The 13,016-nt window shown below is 33.9% G+C and overlaps 2 protein-coding genes across 2 annotated transcripts; both read left to right on the forward strand.

The window, feature by feature from the left end:
• Positions 1 to 4,242: 4,242 nt before the first annotated feature.
• LOC130944475 (uncharacterized) lies at positions 4,243 to 7,157 on the forward strand. The gene is made up of 3 exons (XM_057872809.1): positions 4,243 to 4,530; positions 5,231 to 5,743; positions 6,557 to 7,157. The coding sequence occupies exons 1-3, from the start codon at positions 4,315 to 4,317 to the stop codon at positions 6,764 to 6,766; spliced, it is 939 nt and encodes a 312-aa protein (XP_057728792.1). The 5' UTR covers positions 4,243 to 4,314; the 3' UTR covers positions 6,767 to 7,157.
• Positions 7,158 to 9,411: 2,254 nt separating this feature from the next.
• On the forward strand, positions 9,412 to 12,818 carry LOC130944474 (serine hydroxymethyltransferase 7-like). The gene is made up of 4 exons (XM_057872808.1): positions 9,412 to 10,880; positions 11,293 to 11,695; positions 11,886 to 11,978; positions 12,187 to 12,818. Exons 1-4 carry the CDS (start codon positions 9,741 to 9,743, stop codon positions 12,411 to 12,413), a joined length of 1,863 nt encoding a protein of 620 aa, XP_057728791.1. The 5' UTR covers positions 9,412 to 9,740; the 3' UTR covers positions 12,414 to 12,818.
• The last annotated feature ends 198 nt before the right edge of the window (positions 12,819 to 13,016 follow it).

Below are 13,016 nucleotides of genomic sequence, written 5' to 3' on the forward strand. Positions count from 1 at the left end.
GAGGAAAGCACAGATTCAGGGGGAGCTATTGTTGAAAAGGATAGGGGGAGCAACATAAAATCAAAGGGGGCTTTCTAAACCTAACTCAAATTTATTTCCTTTTGATTATTGCTTAAATCATGTTTGTCATCAAGGGGGAGATTGTTGAGTTAAGAAATTAACTAAATTAATTAATGATGACAAACATTATTTTTGAGCAAAATAAATAATTAGTGTTGATTAATTATATCTACTTATTAACTAATTGTTTATTGTTGCAGGCCAAATGTTAATAGCCCAAATGGAATAAAAGGCATTCAGCAAAGAATATTGGGCTGAAAGCAAAATAAAGAGCCCAAGCAAAAGCAAAGGAAGAAACCAAAGAAATTAAATCGGGCTATGCATACTAATACCCGATCCAAGCCCGAACTGGTTTCAGAATTGAAATTCCCTCTCTCTTGCTTAACTAAAAGCAACGTTCTTCTTCCTTCTAATCAAGTCACATCAAGATTTCAGAAAAAGCAAGAAAGAGAAAGAGAAGAAAAGCTTCTTCCATAAGCCATTAACCAAAGAAGCAAGAGAGAGAGAGTTGAAGCTTGTAGCACAGAAGCTAAATCAAGCTTAAGAAAGGTAAACCATATCATCTTGCATGCATCATATCTTCATCCTTTCTTCCCTACTCTCTGCTCTATCTAAAAATGGCTTTGAAGGGAAAGTTGTTCTCTGCCCTATTCTGCTGTGTATCTACGGTCTTAATCAAAACTTGGGGACCAAGTTGGTGTTCAAGGGTTCAGATTTGGTTGACCATTGGAAAACAATTTCGGTTACTCCTTTGTGGCTTTCGGTCAAGTTGGAAAAGTCAGAAGGAAAGTTTCTACTCTGAGGATTAAAAAGAAAAAGTGGATCTGTGGTTGGTGAAGCTCAAGGCTCAAGATGTTGACCTTGGAGGAAGAACCAAGGAACATGCAAGGAGATAAAAAGAAGCTTGTTGTTCATTCTGAAGGAAGGAGAGAAAACCAGAGTTTGAAAGTTTTGTTCTGAGAAGAGCTCTTTGAAGAAGTTCAACTAACTGGACAGTGTAACCTAAATCAAAGGTGCATTCCGCCAGTATGAAGAACTGAATCAGAGGCTTGCTAATCTGGTTTTTCGCATAGCACAGAGGCTGTTGATGAAGTCAATCTCCTTCATGTTTTTCTGATTGTAATGTACTTTTCTAAGCTTATCTTTCTGTAATTTCTTGAGAGAAAAGGCATTGTGAGAAAGCTTGAGAAAAAGCCATGAGTGGAAAAAGGCTGAGAGATACACTTGAGAGAAAAGCCTAGAGTTATTTTCAGATTTCTTTAGGTTGGTTAAGTGTCTTGTATCTTGTACTTGTTTGGTATCCCTTTCTTAGTTGGGTTAGCACTAAGAGAAAATAGTTAGGTGTTAGCATAGCCAATGTCAAGTTAGGCTAGAACTTGAGTGTGAAATTGGTGTATGTAATACTGTTAACTATAGTGAAATTCTTCCACATTTGTGGAGGAGACTGGATGTAGGTTGCATAGCACAAAGCAACCGAACCAGGATATATGCTGGTGTTAGCTTTTTCTTCTCTGTTATGTTCTGTTTTCCGATATTCATGAGACAAAAATAAATTGTCTCATAAATTTTCGCTGCTGAGTTCAAACAGAATCAGATTTGTAACTTTGATTAAAAAGGGTCAAAACAGCAAGGCATAGATTCAACCCCCCTTCTCTAAGCCTACCACAACCTTCAATATTCAAAAGAACTGTTCTAGTATTCTTCATCTTTCCTGGGTTTTTTTACATGTCTCTCAAAGAACGTCTCTCTCTCAATTGTTAGACTGAAATTCTCTCTTCTTTCTCACACTAGCCCACTACAGTCTCTGTCAGTCTCACTCGAATCTCGTCTCAATTACACTCGCCGGTGTCTCCACGTGTCGCGGCCTTCCCTGGGATCCTCGTCGTCGGCAGCAGAAGCAACTCGTCGGGTCGTCGTCGCTCGTCATCTTCTACTTTTGGGACCTCGCCGTCGCCGAATCGCCGTAGACCGTAGGCACTTGGTGAGTCCCAAAAATTTATCTTTTGGAAAAGAGGAAGAAGAAGAAGCCCTTTCCCAGGAGAGCTTCCACGATACCTGCCAAATTTTTTGATGCTTTCACAGAATTCAATTGCAATACTGTATCTAATGCGTTTGTTTGTTGTGTTTCAGGTATTTGTAGAAATTCTTTACCCAAGAGGTGCATACTCGTGGAAAGAAGAAGGTTTGTGGTTTGGAGAAAGAAGAGAAACTATGCTTTCACTCTCTTTTTTAATTCTCTGTTTCTTTTAAATTTTTTTTTCTAAAATGCCTTTGTTTCTCTTAGTTTCAAAACTAAATCCTTCCAAATTTCAACTCTGGTATGAATTTAAACACAAATCCTCTGTCCATATTCAAAAGCAATAACATGAAATCAGTGATCCAAGTAAATATTAGAATCATCGATCAACAAGGGCTTATTCAAATCAACTACAAAGTTTGGTGCCCTCATCTTGGTATTGAATATGGACAGAAAATTTGGGTTGAAATTCAGACCAGGGTTGAAATTTGGAAGGATTTGGTTTTGAAACTAAGGCACTTCGAAAAAAAAATAAGAAAAACAGAGAATTGAAAAAGAGAGTAAAAGCATACTTTCTCTTCTTCCTCCAAACCACAAACCTTCTTCTTTCCACTAGTGGTGCGCCTCTTGTGCAAAGAATTTCTACAAATACGTGAAACACAACAAACAAACGCATTAGATACGGTATTGCAATTGAATTATGTGAAAGCATCAAAAAATTTGGCAGGTGCCGTGAAAGCTCCCCTGGAAAAGGGTTTCTTCTTCTTCTTCCTCCTCTTTTCCAAACGATAAATTTTTGAGACTCACCAACTAACTACGGTCTATGGTTACTCGGCGACGGCGAGATCCCAAAAACAGAAGACGACGAGCGACGACGACCCAACGAGTTTCTTCTATCGCCAGCGACGAGGATCCAGGGAAGGTCGTGACACTTGAAGATGCCAGCGAGTGTGACTGAGACGATATTCGAGTGAGATTGAAAGAGACTGTAGTAAGCTAGTGTGAGAAAGAAGAGAGAGTTTCAGTCTGACAATTGAGAAAAAGACGTTTTGAGAGAGAGAGAGATAAGAAAACCCAAAAAAGATGAAGAATACTAGAACAGTTGTTTTGAATATTTTTTGTTTTTTAGATGTATTCTTTTTTTTTAAATGAATAAACATCAGAAAATATGATTTATAGAAGAGTATAAATATGATTGACTGTACATGAATAATCAATTAAATATTGTTTTATTTTAGATTATTTAAATTTATAAATATAAATTAACTCAATTTTAAAATTTAATTAATTTAAAGAGATACATTTTGTCTGACATAAAGAAAAGGATATTTAAATTTTTTTATAAAATTAAATTAAAAATATTTTTTTAATTTTTATTTAATTAAAAAAATATTTTAATAAAAATAGTGATATAATATATATATATATATTTTAAAAATACATGCTGATATAAAAAATAAATTTTATATAACTAATTATTATTTGTTTATATTTTAAATGTATCGATACATATAAATTTATCAGTATACAATAACAAATACCATTTTAGAAAACTCAAAATCTATCTCTCTTCTTCGTTTTCCATTCCTTTCTTCTCCACTCAGCTGACAGTATTTTATTTTATTTTTTACGAAAGTACAAATACTTTCGCTTATTGGATAATTCAAAATCTTTGCATGTTTAATTAATTACTGTAATAATTCATTCATATATTTTCTTATTGAGTCATATATTTATATTTGATTAAAAAGAATATTTATACTAATTAATCAACTCAAATTAAATTCATAAAAATATTTCGATTTAATTACTTTGTTAGTATCTATAGTTTCGTGAAATTTTTAATTAGGTCCCTATACTTTTTTTTTTAATTGGGTCTCTGCACTAAATTTTTTTTCAATTAAGTCCCTTTTAGTAGTAATTGGCTTAATTTTATAGGGACCCAACTAAAAAAAAAGAATTGGTACAGAGACCTATATAAAAGGGAAAAAAAGTGTAGAGATCCAATTAAAAAAAATTTTGGTGTAAAGACTCAATTAAAAAGAAAAAAAATATAGGGACCAAATTAAAAATTTTGCGAAATTATAAAGATCAACGGAGTAATTAAACCAAATATTTCTGAAAAAGAAAATCATAAAAAATTTCAACGGCAGCATTTCCTACATTTTGTGAACATTTCCCCTAATCAATTTCTCACCCACACAAACACGAGAAGTTGTTCTTCTTTTGGAGCACAAATGGCTTCTTTTCTGTGTAACCAATCTATGTTAGTTTCGTGTCCATGTTCTTCTTCCTTCTCTTCAAATCCCTTTCCTAAATCTAAAACCGTATCTTACTCTCCTCACCTTCCTCGCTCTAACAACTTAACTAGAACCACCAACCCTACCCTTCTTCATCGAAGTCGAAGGCCCCTCCTCAAATCTTATCTCGCTTCGCCAGATTCCTTTCCAACTGTATGCTTCTTTCTCCTTAATTGTTGTTTAATTGTTTTCATTTTATAGTTTTTGCACCTGTTATGATACAGCTTCCAGTGCCCCTAAAACCGCCCTAATTAAAGATATAATCTTTGTTTTGATTCTCTGGCATGATGTGTTAATAACTAGATTGATAGCAGAAATTTCTGAATTGCAGATTGTCATGATGAAGATGAACAATTAGCTACAAAATATAATATTTTATTAGTATGTTTATTGTTTGTGTGATCCTTTTAGATTTACTGGGTTGTAAATTGTAGTTTTCCACTAGGGACCAAGTTCTTAAGAGCCTGAATTTGTTCATTGATTTTTTAATTCTGATAGAAATTAATGAACCATGGTGATGATGCTGTGATGAATAGCTAAGTGGGTTCAGAAAAGGGGATTCTGTCTTAGATTGTCAGGAAGTTTATAGCTACAATGGAAGAATATAGTAGTAAATTAGTAATGCTGTATTGGATCCTCAAATTCTTGTGCCTGTGTTATGATGATATCAACTAAACTATACATATTCATTTCCTTTTGATCATTTGTTCTTGTCCTTCATTCTCAACTCTGTTATTCTGATTGTCTTGAAATTCTCATTATATTTGTTTATTTTAAGCTCAACTTGTTTATGCATTTCATTTTGTTCCTGTTTTATATCCCTAGCTAAACCCCTCTGTCGTATCTCCCACAGATAAGTGATGAAACGGAGGATAGTCCGAATGATAGAAGAGTGACAGAAGATGATGGAGATATACAATCTTTACCGAGTTTAGCAGCCCTCATTGAGGCATACAAGGAAGCCATTCTCAATAGAGATGAAAAAGCTATTTCTTGGATTGAAGTGAGAATAAAGTTGATTGAAACTAAAAAAACTGAATTGATTAAAGAATTGTCAACTCTATCAGCAGAAAAAGTTGCTTCTAAGGAGAAATGTCTACGGCTACAAGCAGATTTTGATAATTTTAGGAAAAAATATGACAAAGAAAAACTAGTTATCCAGAATGATGCCCAAGAAGAAGTCATTGAAAAACTTCTGTTGATGGTGGACAATTTTGAGAGAACCAAACAACAAAATATAGCGGAAACAGAGAAAGAGAAAAAGATCGATGCAAGCTATCAAGGTATTTACAAGCAATTTGTAGAAGTTATGAGGAGCCTAAATGTTTCTGTGGTACCAACAGTTGGTAAACCATTTAATCCATTGGTAAGTGAATTTTGAAAATTGAACACTGGTCTAATTTCTTCTTTTTTTTCCTTCTGATTGGCATCTGGAACAATTTCTTACCAACATAAGATCCATTTCATTTTCAATGTGATATATTAGACATTCATTTCTCCCAAATACCACAAAAAGGAAGAGATGGACATGAATTTTATGAATATCATCTTTGATTTCTTGTTATTGAATAATATGTTCATTGGTTGTGTTTTTTAAGGAGTTATAGGTCAAGTTAATATTTGAAGTGTCTACTACTTCCTTTATGATTGTGGATTTATTGTGGTACACATAAGTGACATATCACAGTTTATCTTGCTGGAAATATTTTTTAAAAATGAAAAATTGGAATTAGAAAATGTTGAATGAGATCATCTGTGTTTGGAGTTTCTGCATATCTAGACTTTGAAGAGAAATAGTTTTGGAAGAATGAAATCAGTTTTTTGTGGAGATTTCTTTTACCAGTGATGTGAATGGGGGTTCTTCTTGTTTGGGCATCTTAGCGGAAATCACCTTTAGTTTGAACTGCCAATAAAGAAAAGCATGAAGTCTTATTCCTTAAATAATAAGGACTCTTCAGTATTTTGCTTTCTGTCTGTTGTTTCTGCAAACGAAAATCCTAATTACAGTTTTGAATATTTTTCATGCATCATTTTTTATGTCAAATGTAATTTTTCTTTTCTTATTCTCATCACCACAATGCTGCTAGTTTTGCCTGTCTTAACTTAAAGGGGGTCCTCCACCATGAAATCCTTGCTTGATGCTGCTGGTTAATTTGTTTTCGGATCTCTTTTGTTGTAGCTACATGAAGCTGTTGCACGCGAGGAGTCCCAAGAGTTCAAGGAAGGGATCATAATTAAAGAAACCCGGCGTGGTTTCTTTCTCGGAGACCGGGTTCTAAGACCAGCACTTGTCAAGGTTTCCTCAGGGCCTGGAAATAAAAAATCTATGGTAGCTTCTGACAAATCCTTGGAGCAGCCTTCAGCAGCTGCTGGAGTAGATGAAAGATAGCCTCTTTAAGAGGTTCTGCTCATTACTGGTTATCTTGTCAATGTTCAACTCAAAATGCATCTAAATTTCATTATTTGGGAAAATTTTTCCCAGGTGAGTGTAATTGTAAACCCTTGTAGTATGGACTTTCCCAAGTTTTTAACATGTGTCCTACTGCTCTGCAATTTTTGTTTCATAATGGAAAAATGAATACATTCGAGTAGGGGAAAAATGGTGCTCTTGCACAATCTATTTTAAATTTTTTACCTAGAGCTAGAAATGGTTCTTCTTGCAACATTTTCTTCTGGGTTCAACTTCTTTGTACACTTTTGTTTGAACAATTAAAAGATCATGAGAATTGTTGCCTACTGCCAATTAAATCAACAGGGGAAGCTTCTTATAGTGTCAGCATGTTACTTGTATTTACTTCGGAAATATTAGGACAACCACACAATGTTGTCTTCTGGTAGATGATTGATTTTGTATTTAAATTCCAATTGAACTTAGGGACGTTTATATCCTTAGGTGAGATGAAGGGTGCTGAATTTCATTTAATTCGTTTGGATTGTGAAAGGTCTTTTCCCTAAGGCACGTCAAGGGAATTGGATGCATTTAAAATTCAATGTGATCCACTTTGGAGAGAATAATGGAAAGGCAAATTTGTCCACATGACAAAAGGAGGGCAACGATGAAATCTAAAACGAAAGAGAAGTTGAAAACGACAGCAACGAGGATTCCAATTGAGATGATCTTTCTATCTATATTATTGCATGAAATATAATCAGGAGTCTTAACTTGTCTTTTTCTTAATTTTTAAATAAAAGAGTTTTGAAATTTTATTCTTTGATATTTTAAAAACATTAACAAAATAATTAGGATAATAAATTAAGACTATAATCATTACCATTGTGACATTTGCTTAGTTGGAAGGTGAAAAGCGATAGTGGCACGTACACTTTGTTGCACTTCTGGACATTTGAAATGGATAACTTGCCCTTATAGTTAAAAGGAATTTAACAGAAGCATGTGATATATAAATCTTAAGTTAAATTTATAGTAAAATGCAAAAAGAGAAAGATAAGGAAAAAGTTATTAAAGTCTTAAAATGGTCCTCATATTAGTTTAGATTTGTGCACCAAGATGATATCCAAAGTTTTCAATTACACAGAAAATGTCCTTTGAGATTGGCCAATATTATGCCAATGTAGCCAATATTATGCTAATGTAGCTTGACTACGTGGACAATTACTATGATGTGGCAATTAATTACAGGTATAATGACAAACAGTAATATCACATGTCACAACATCATTTGTTCATATTTCCTTCGTCATACTCATATTATTGTAAGTGGATCAAATTGATAAATTTGCACTAAATAATCCATTTTAGTTTCTGAAATTAAAAAACTTGAATTAAATTAGTTATTTATAAAAACTATCAAAAACCTATAAAATATGACATAACTTATATAATAAAAGATATTTAAAAAATGATATGAATGCTTTTTATGATACCCTTTTTATCTTTAAAGGAATCGTTTTATGTCTTTATACATAGTTATATTTTATACTTGTAAATAATTTTTTAAATTTTATTGATAGAATAAAATGTTGTCTTGTTATTTATTAATTTTTAATAAAAAAGAAGATTCAAATAAAATTTTTCCTTTTTATAAGATATGTGTTTTTTTTTGGAATAAAATAACAAAAACATATTTTTAATCAATCATATAGTTTTTATTAAAATATCATATTAAATTATTATAAAAATAAAAAATAAAGACAAAATTAATTTAAAAACTCATTTGATTCACACCCTTTCATTTAAAAAAATTAAAATGAGTCGCCTAATATAAATTAAAGAATTAATTTTCTACAGCGTGACATGTCATACGACGCATAAGCAAATCATATGATAAAATGGAACTAAAGTGATTATTCGTTGATATATTATCATTCTTACATGTAATCAAATTATTTTGTAACACCTGACACTAAAGATCTACATTATGATATCACATATTTAAACATAAAATAAACTTGAACTAAAGAGATTCATCTTTGCCAATTTCAAGGATTCTTTTTATACAAATAAAATATTTAAAACAATTTTAATAAAAAAAGTTAAAAAAACATTTATTATAAAATAAAAATTTAATTTTGATACACTGTCAATATAAAAATAATTTTATACATGTATCTAATTATATAATATGATATTAATAAAAATAACTACTTTTTATATTAACAGTATAAATAATTTAGAAAAAAAAAAGATATAATTACACGACTATATACTTTTTCAATATGAGTATATTAAAATTAAACTCTATAAAATAATAAAAAATTAACAAATAAAAAATCAAATAAAAAAAATTAATCACTCAATTTTTTTATCTTGATGTACAAGGTCAATTTGAAAGACGAAGACCACATTACGGTCCAGTCTAAAAAAAATAAAAAATAAAAAACCCGGGGATTGTTGACCCACATAAACTAACCCCTACAACTCTACAAGTAGAAGGTGTGAACCTAGACATGATCCCATCCACATTAAAAGTCTTTAAAACCCCCTAAAATCACAAGTTTCCACTCCACGCATCATATTTCCCTTTCCTTCCTTTTATTTTTTGATTTATGGACTGCGTACGAGTTTTCAATTTTCCGTTTAAGTTGAATTACGTCTTCTTAATGTATCCCCATTTTCCATCTTCATAGCTCTCTCACTCTTCCTTCTCCCTATTTCTCATCCAGGTTCATTCCCCTTTCTTCTTCAACATTTTATCTTCGCATTCTTTCTCTCTTTCTTTCCATGACCTCCATTTCCATGCAAACAACAATACTTTTTTCTTCTTCGTCACCATCGTTGCTTTGTTTTCGGTGTCTCTCTTCTATGCCCTGTTTTCTCTGTTGTTCCGATTGTTCCTGAAGAAGCTAGCCATAAACCTAATTCCGTTCAAAATATAAACTTTTTTTTTTCTCTTTCTATCACCATGGATGCTCAACCAGGTTTATCTCTCGGTTTGAACGCGCATATCTCATCCCCTGTTTCTTCTCACTCTGCTACGCTCACTGATAACTCTTTCTCGTTCCCCATTCCAAATCCTTCCGTTCCGTGGCAGCAATTACTCGTCGACGAAGACTACAAGCCTCTTGATAAACTCAAACACGAGGAAGAAGAAGAAGAAGACGATGATGATGATGATGATGTTGATCAAGAAGAAGAAGAAGATGATGATGAAGAAGAAGAAGAAGGGGGAATCATAGACGAAGAAGAAGCACAGGAACAAAAGGAAGAGGAGATGAAGCAGCACCAAACGATTAACTTCATGGGGGGTGGTTCTTTTCCGGTGAAGAGAAGGCACATAGAGGGTTCTGAATCGTACTTCCCTTCAAAGCGTTTCGCCGCGGACTCGAATTCGAATTCAAATTCAAATTCAACGGTTGAGGGGCGCAAAGCTTCGGTGCTGTCATGGGGGAACCAGCCACTTGGAATCGCAGACCCCGAAATCTTCGAGATCATGGAGAAGGAGAAGAAAAGACAGTTCAAAGGAATCGAATTGATCGCTTCGGAGAATTTTGTGTGCAAGGCAGTGATGGAAGCATTGGGAAGCCATTTGACCAATAAGTATTCTGAGGGAATGCCCGGTAACAAGTACTACACTGGGAATCAGCACATTGATCAGCTTGAGTTTCTATGCTGCGAGCGTGCTTTGGTTGCTTTTGATCTTGATCCTAACAAATGGGGTGTGAATGTTCAGCCATATTCCTGCACTTCTGCGAATTTTGCTGTTTACACTGGTCTTTTGCATCCTGGAGATAGAATCATGGGAATGGATTCTGCTTCTGGGGGACACTTGAGTCATGGCTATTACACTATGAGTGGGAAGAAGGTTTCTGCTGCTTCGATTTTCTTCGAGACAATGCCTTACAAGGTGAATCACTTAACTGGGTACATTGATTATGAGAAGCTTGAGGAGAAAGCTATGGACTTTAGGCCAAAGATACTTATTTGTGGTGGGAGTTCTTACCCTCGAGAATGGGATTATGGGAAGTTCAGGATGATTGCTGATAAATGTGGTGCAGTGTTGATGTGTGACATGGCTCATATTAGTGGTCTTGTGGCGGCTAAGGTGATCTATCTTCTCTATATGATCCTTTTTATTACTGTTCTACTTATATGACCTATTATTTTAGGATTTTGGCTTTGTGTAGGTTGCATTTTAGAAAGGTAATTGCACATCTGAAAAGAAAATCAAGGTTGATATCTAATAAGATAAAACTACATTATAACTACACATATAATCTGCACTTGTTTTTCTCATCAAAGATTGATAGTGGATTAGGAAGTTTGCTGCCGATTGTCTATGGTTTTATTTCTAATTTTAGTCTAGTCATGGCTTTCTGTATAAAATATTGTTAATTGAAGAAATGCTATATGTATTTCAACTTTAAACTGTGTTGGAGTTTCGGAACTCCATCAATTTTAGAAAGTGCTTGTTTGTTGAATGTGCTTTTATGTATATTAAGAGCTGTTATTTACAGGAAGTGGCTAGTCCATTTGATTACTGTGATATTGTTACCTCAACAACCCACAAAAGCCTTCGGGGTCCAAGGGGAGGCATTGTTTTTTACAGAAGAGGGCCGAAACCAAGGAAACCAGGCCATGTTCATTATCATGGAGATGATGTTAATTATGATTTGGAGGAGAAGATAAACTTTGCTTTGTATCCATCGTTACAGGGAGGTCCTCATAATAACCACATCGCTGCTCTTGCCGTGGCTTTGAAACAAGTTGCAACTCCAGAGTACAAAGCATACATGCAGCAGGTGAAGAAAAATGCGCAGGCATTAGCTTCTGCTTTGTTGAAAAGAAAATGCAGATTAGTGACTGATGGAACCGACAATCATCTGTTGCTTTGGGATCTAACTGCACTTGGCTTGAATGGTAACTCCTCAATCTGCTATTTTTAGCATATATATGTGAAATTAGTTCACTATTTTGATTAATGTTCTAATCTATTTGCTTTTGTGGTTATTTCATTCTTTGGTGTATTACTCTTGATTTCTGTTAAGATTTTCCCTTCTCTTATGTTGGCATGATCATCCTCTCTAAACAATTATATTATGTAATGCAGACAGAAATTATGAGAAGGTCTGCGAGGCATGTCACATCACTCTAAACAAATGCGCCATTTATGGTTCTACTTCTCCTGGAGGAGTGAGAATTGGTGAGTATTGTAGATCTTAAAATATTACAGTATATTGGTATAGTTTCAGTTATCTCATTCTTTTTGGCTCAATATGTTTGTACTATTTCTCCATGCTTATCATATGATTCTCTTTTGCCTTCAAAACATCATATTCTAGGAAAGCACAGATGATCCATGTTATGTTGTTTTCTATTGTTTCAGATCCCTTAATTTCATGTGTGTTCAGGTACCCCTGCAATGACATCAAGAGGGTGTGTAGAGGAAGATTTTGAGACCATAGCTGAGTTCCTTTTGAAGGCAGCTCAGATTACCAGCAGCATTGTACAGCGGGAACATGCCAAACCGTTCAAGGATTTCGTCAAGAATCTTCAGATCAACAAAGATATTTCCAATCTCAGAAATCAGGTCGAGGCATTTAGTTCCCGGTTTGCTATGCCAGGATTTGATTTCTGATTCGAAGCTGTGAAGAGTGTCGAATAATTTTGCTCCTGTAAATTAGACATATGCAGAAGAGGAAATTAAGTCAGATATTCATACCACACCTTATACATCACACATAGGAATTGTTTGCTTGCTACTCACTTTGAGAGTGCACAAATTATTCATTCCCAATTTTTGTGGCTATCTTTGTTTATGAAGCAATTGCAGTAATTAGTAACTACACCTCACTGCAATAACAGGAAATAGAATATGTTAGTTCAAGTGTGCATGCTATTTCTACTATTCTCCTAAACAATTTTTCCGAAGCCCTTCACTCCTCTGGTGCCATTTTACACGGATCAGTGAAAAATATTTCAAGTTTTCATATACCACACCAAAGAAAAGAAGGCCCAAAGAATTGTCCTATGTAATGGATCGTGGATGTGATAACTATTTTCATAAATATGTGAATTTATATATCTGTTTTACTTTTTTTCCCCTTCGTGCCTAAACAAAAGAAAAGACCAAAGCAAACATCTATCCTAAATCAGATCTGTATAATTTGCTGGAGAACATCACTAGATTCTGACCAAATCACATTATTGGGATTACTTCTTGCTTTATATCTAGCCATCT

This window comes from Arachis stenosperma, chromosome 8, assembly GCF_014773155.1.
Source record: "Arachis stenosperma cultivar V10309 chromosome 8, arast.V10309.gnm1.PFL2, whole genome shotgun sequence".
NCBI lineage: Eukaryota > Viridiplantae > Streptophyta > Magnoliopsida > Fabales > Fabaceae > Arachis > Arachis stenosperma.

Excerpts from the sequence above, each read along its gene's own strand:
- LOC130944474 (XM_057872808.1), top strand. The coding sequence starts at position 9,741 with ATGGATGCTCAACCAGGTTTATCTCTCGGTTTGAACGCGCATATCTCA. Across the intron at positions 11,696-11,885 it reads AACTGCACTTGGCTTGAATG|ACAGAAATTATGAGAAGGTC; the intron begins GTAACTCCTCAA and ends TATGTAATGCAG. Across the intron at positions 11,979-12,186 it reads TCCTGGAGGAGTGAGAATTG|GTACCCCTGCAATGACATCA; the intron begins GTGAGTATTGTA and ends ATGTGTGTTCAG.
- LOC130944475 (XM_057872809.1), top strand. The coding sequence starts at position 4,315 with ATGGCTTCTTTTCTGTGTAACCAATCTATGTTAGTTTCGTGTCCATGT. Across the intron at positions 4,531-5,230 it reads CGCCAGATTCCTTTCCAACT|ATAAGTGATGAAACGGAGGA; the intron begins GTATGCTTCTTT and ends TATCTCCCACAG. Across the intron at positions 5,744-6,556 it reads GTAAACCATTTAATCCATTG|CTACATGAAGCTGTTGCACG; the intron begins GTAAGTGAATTT and ends CTTTTGTTGTAG.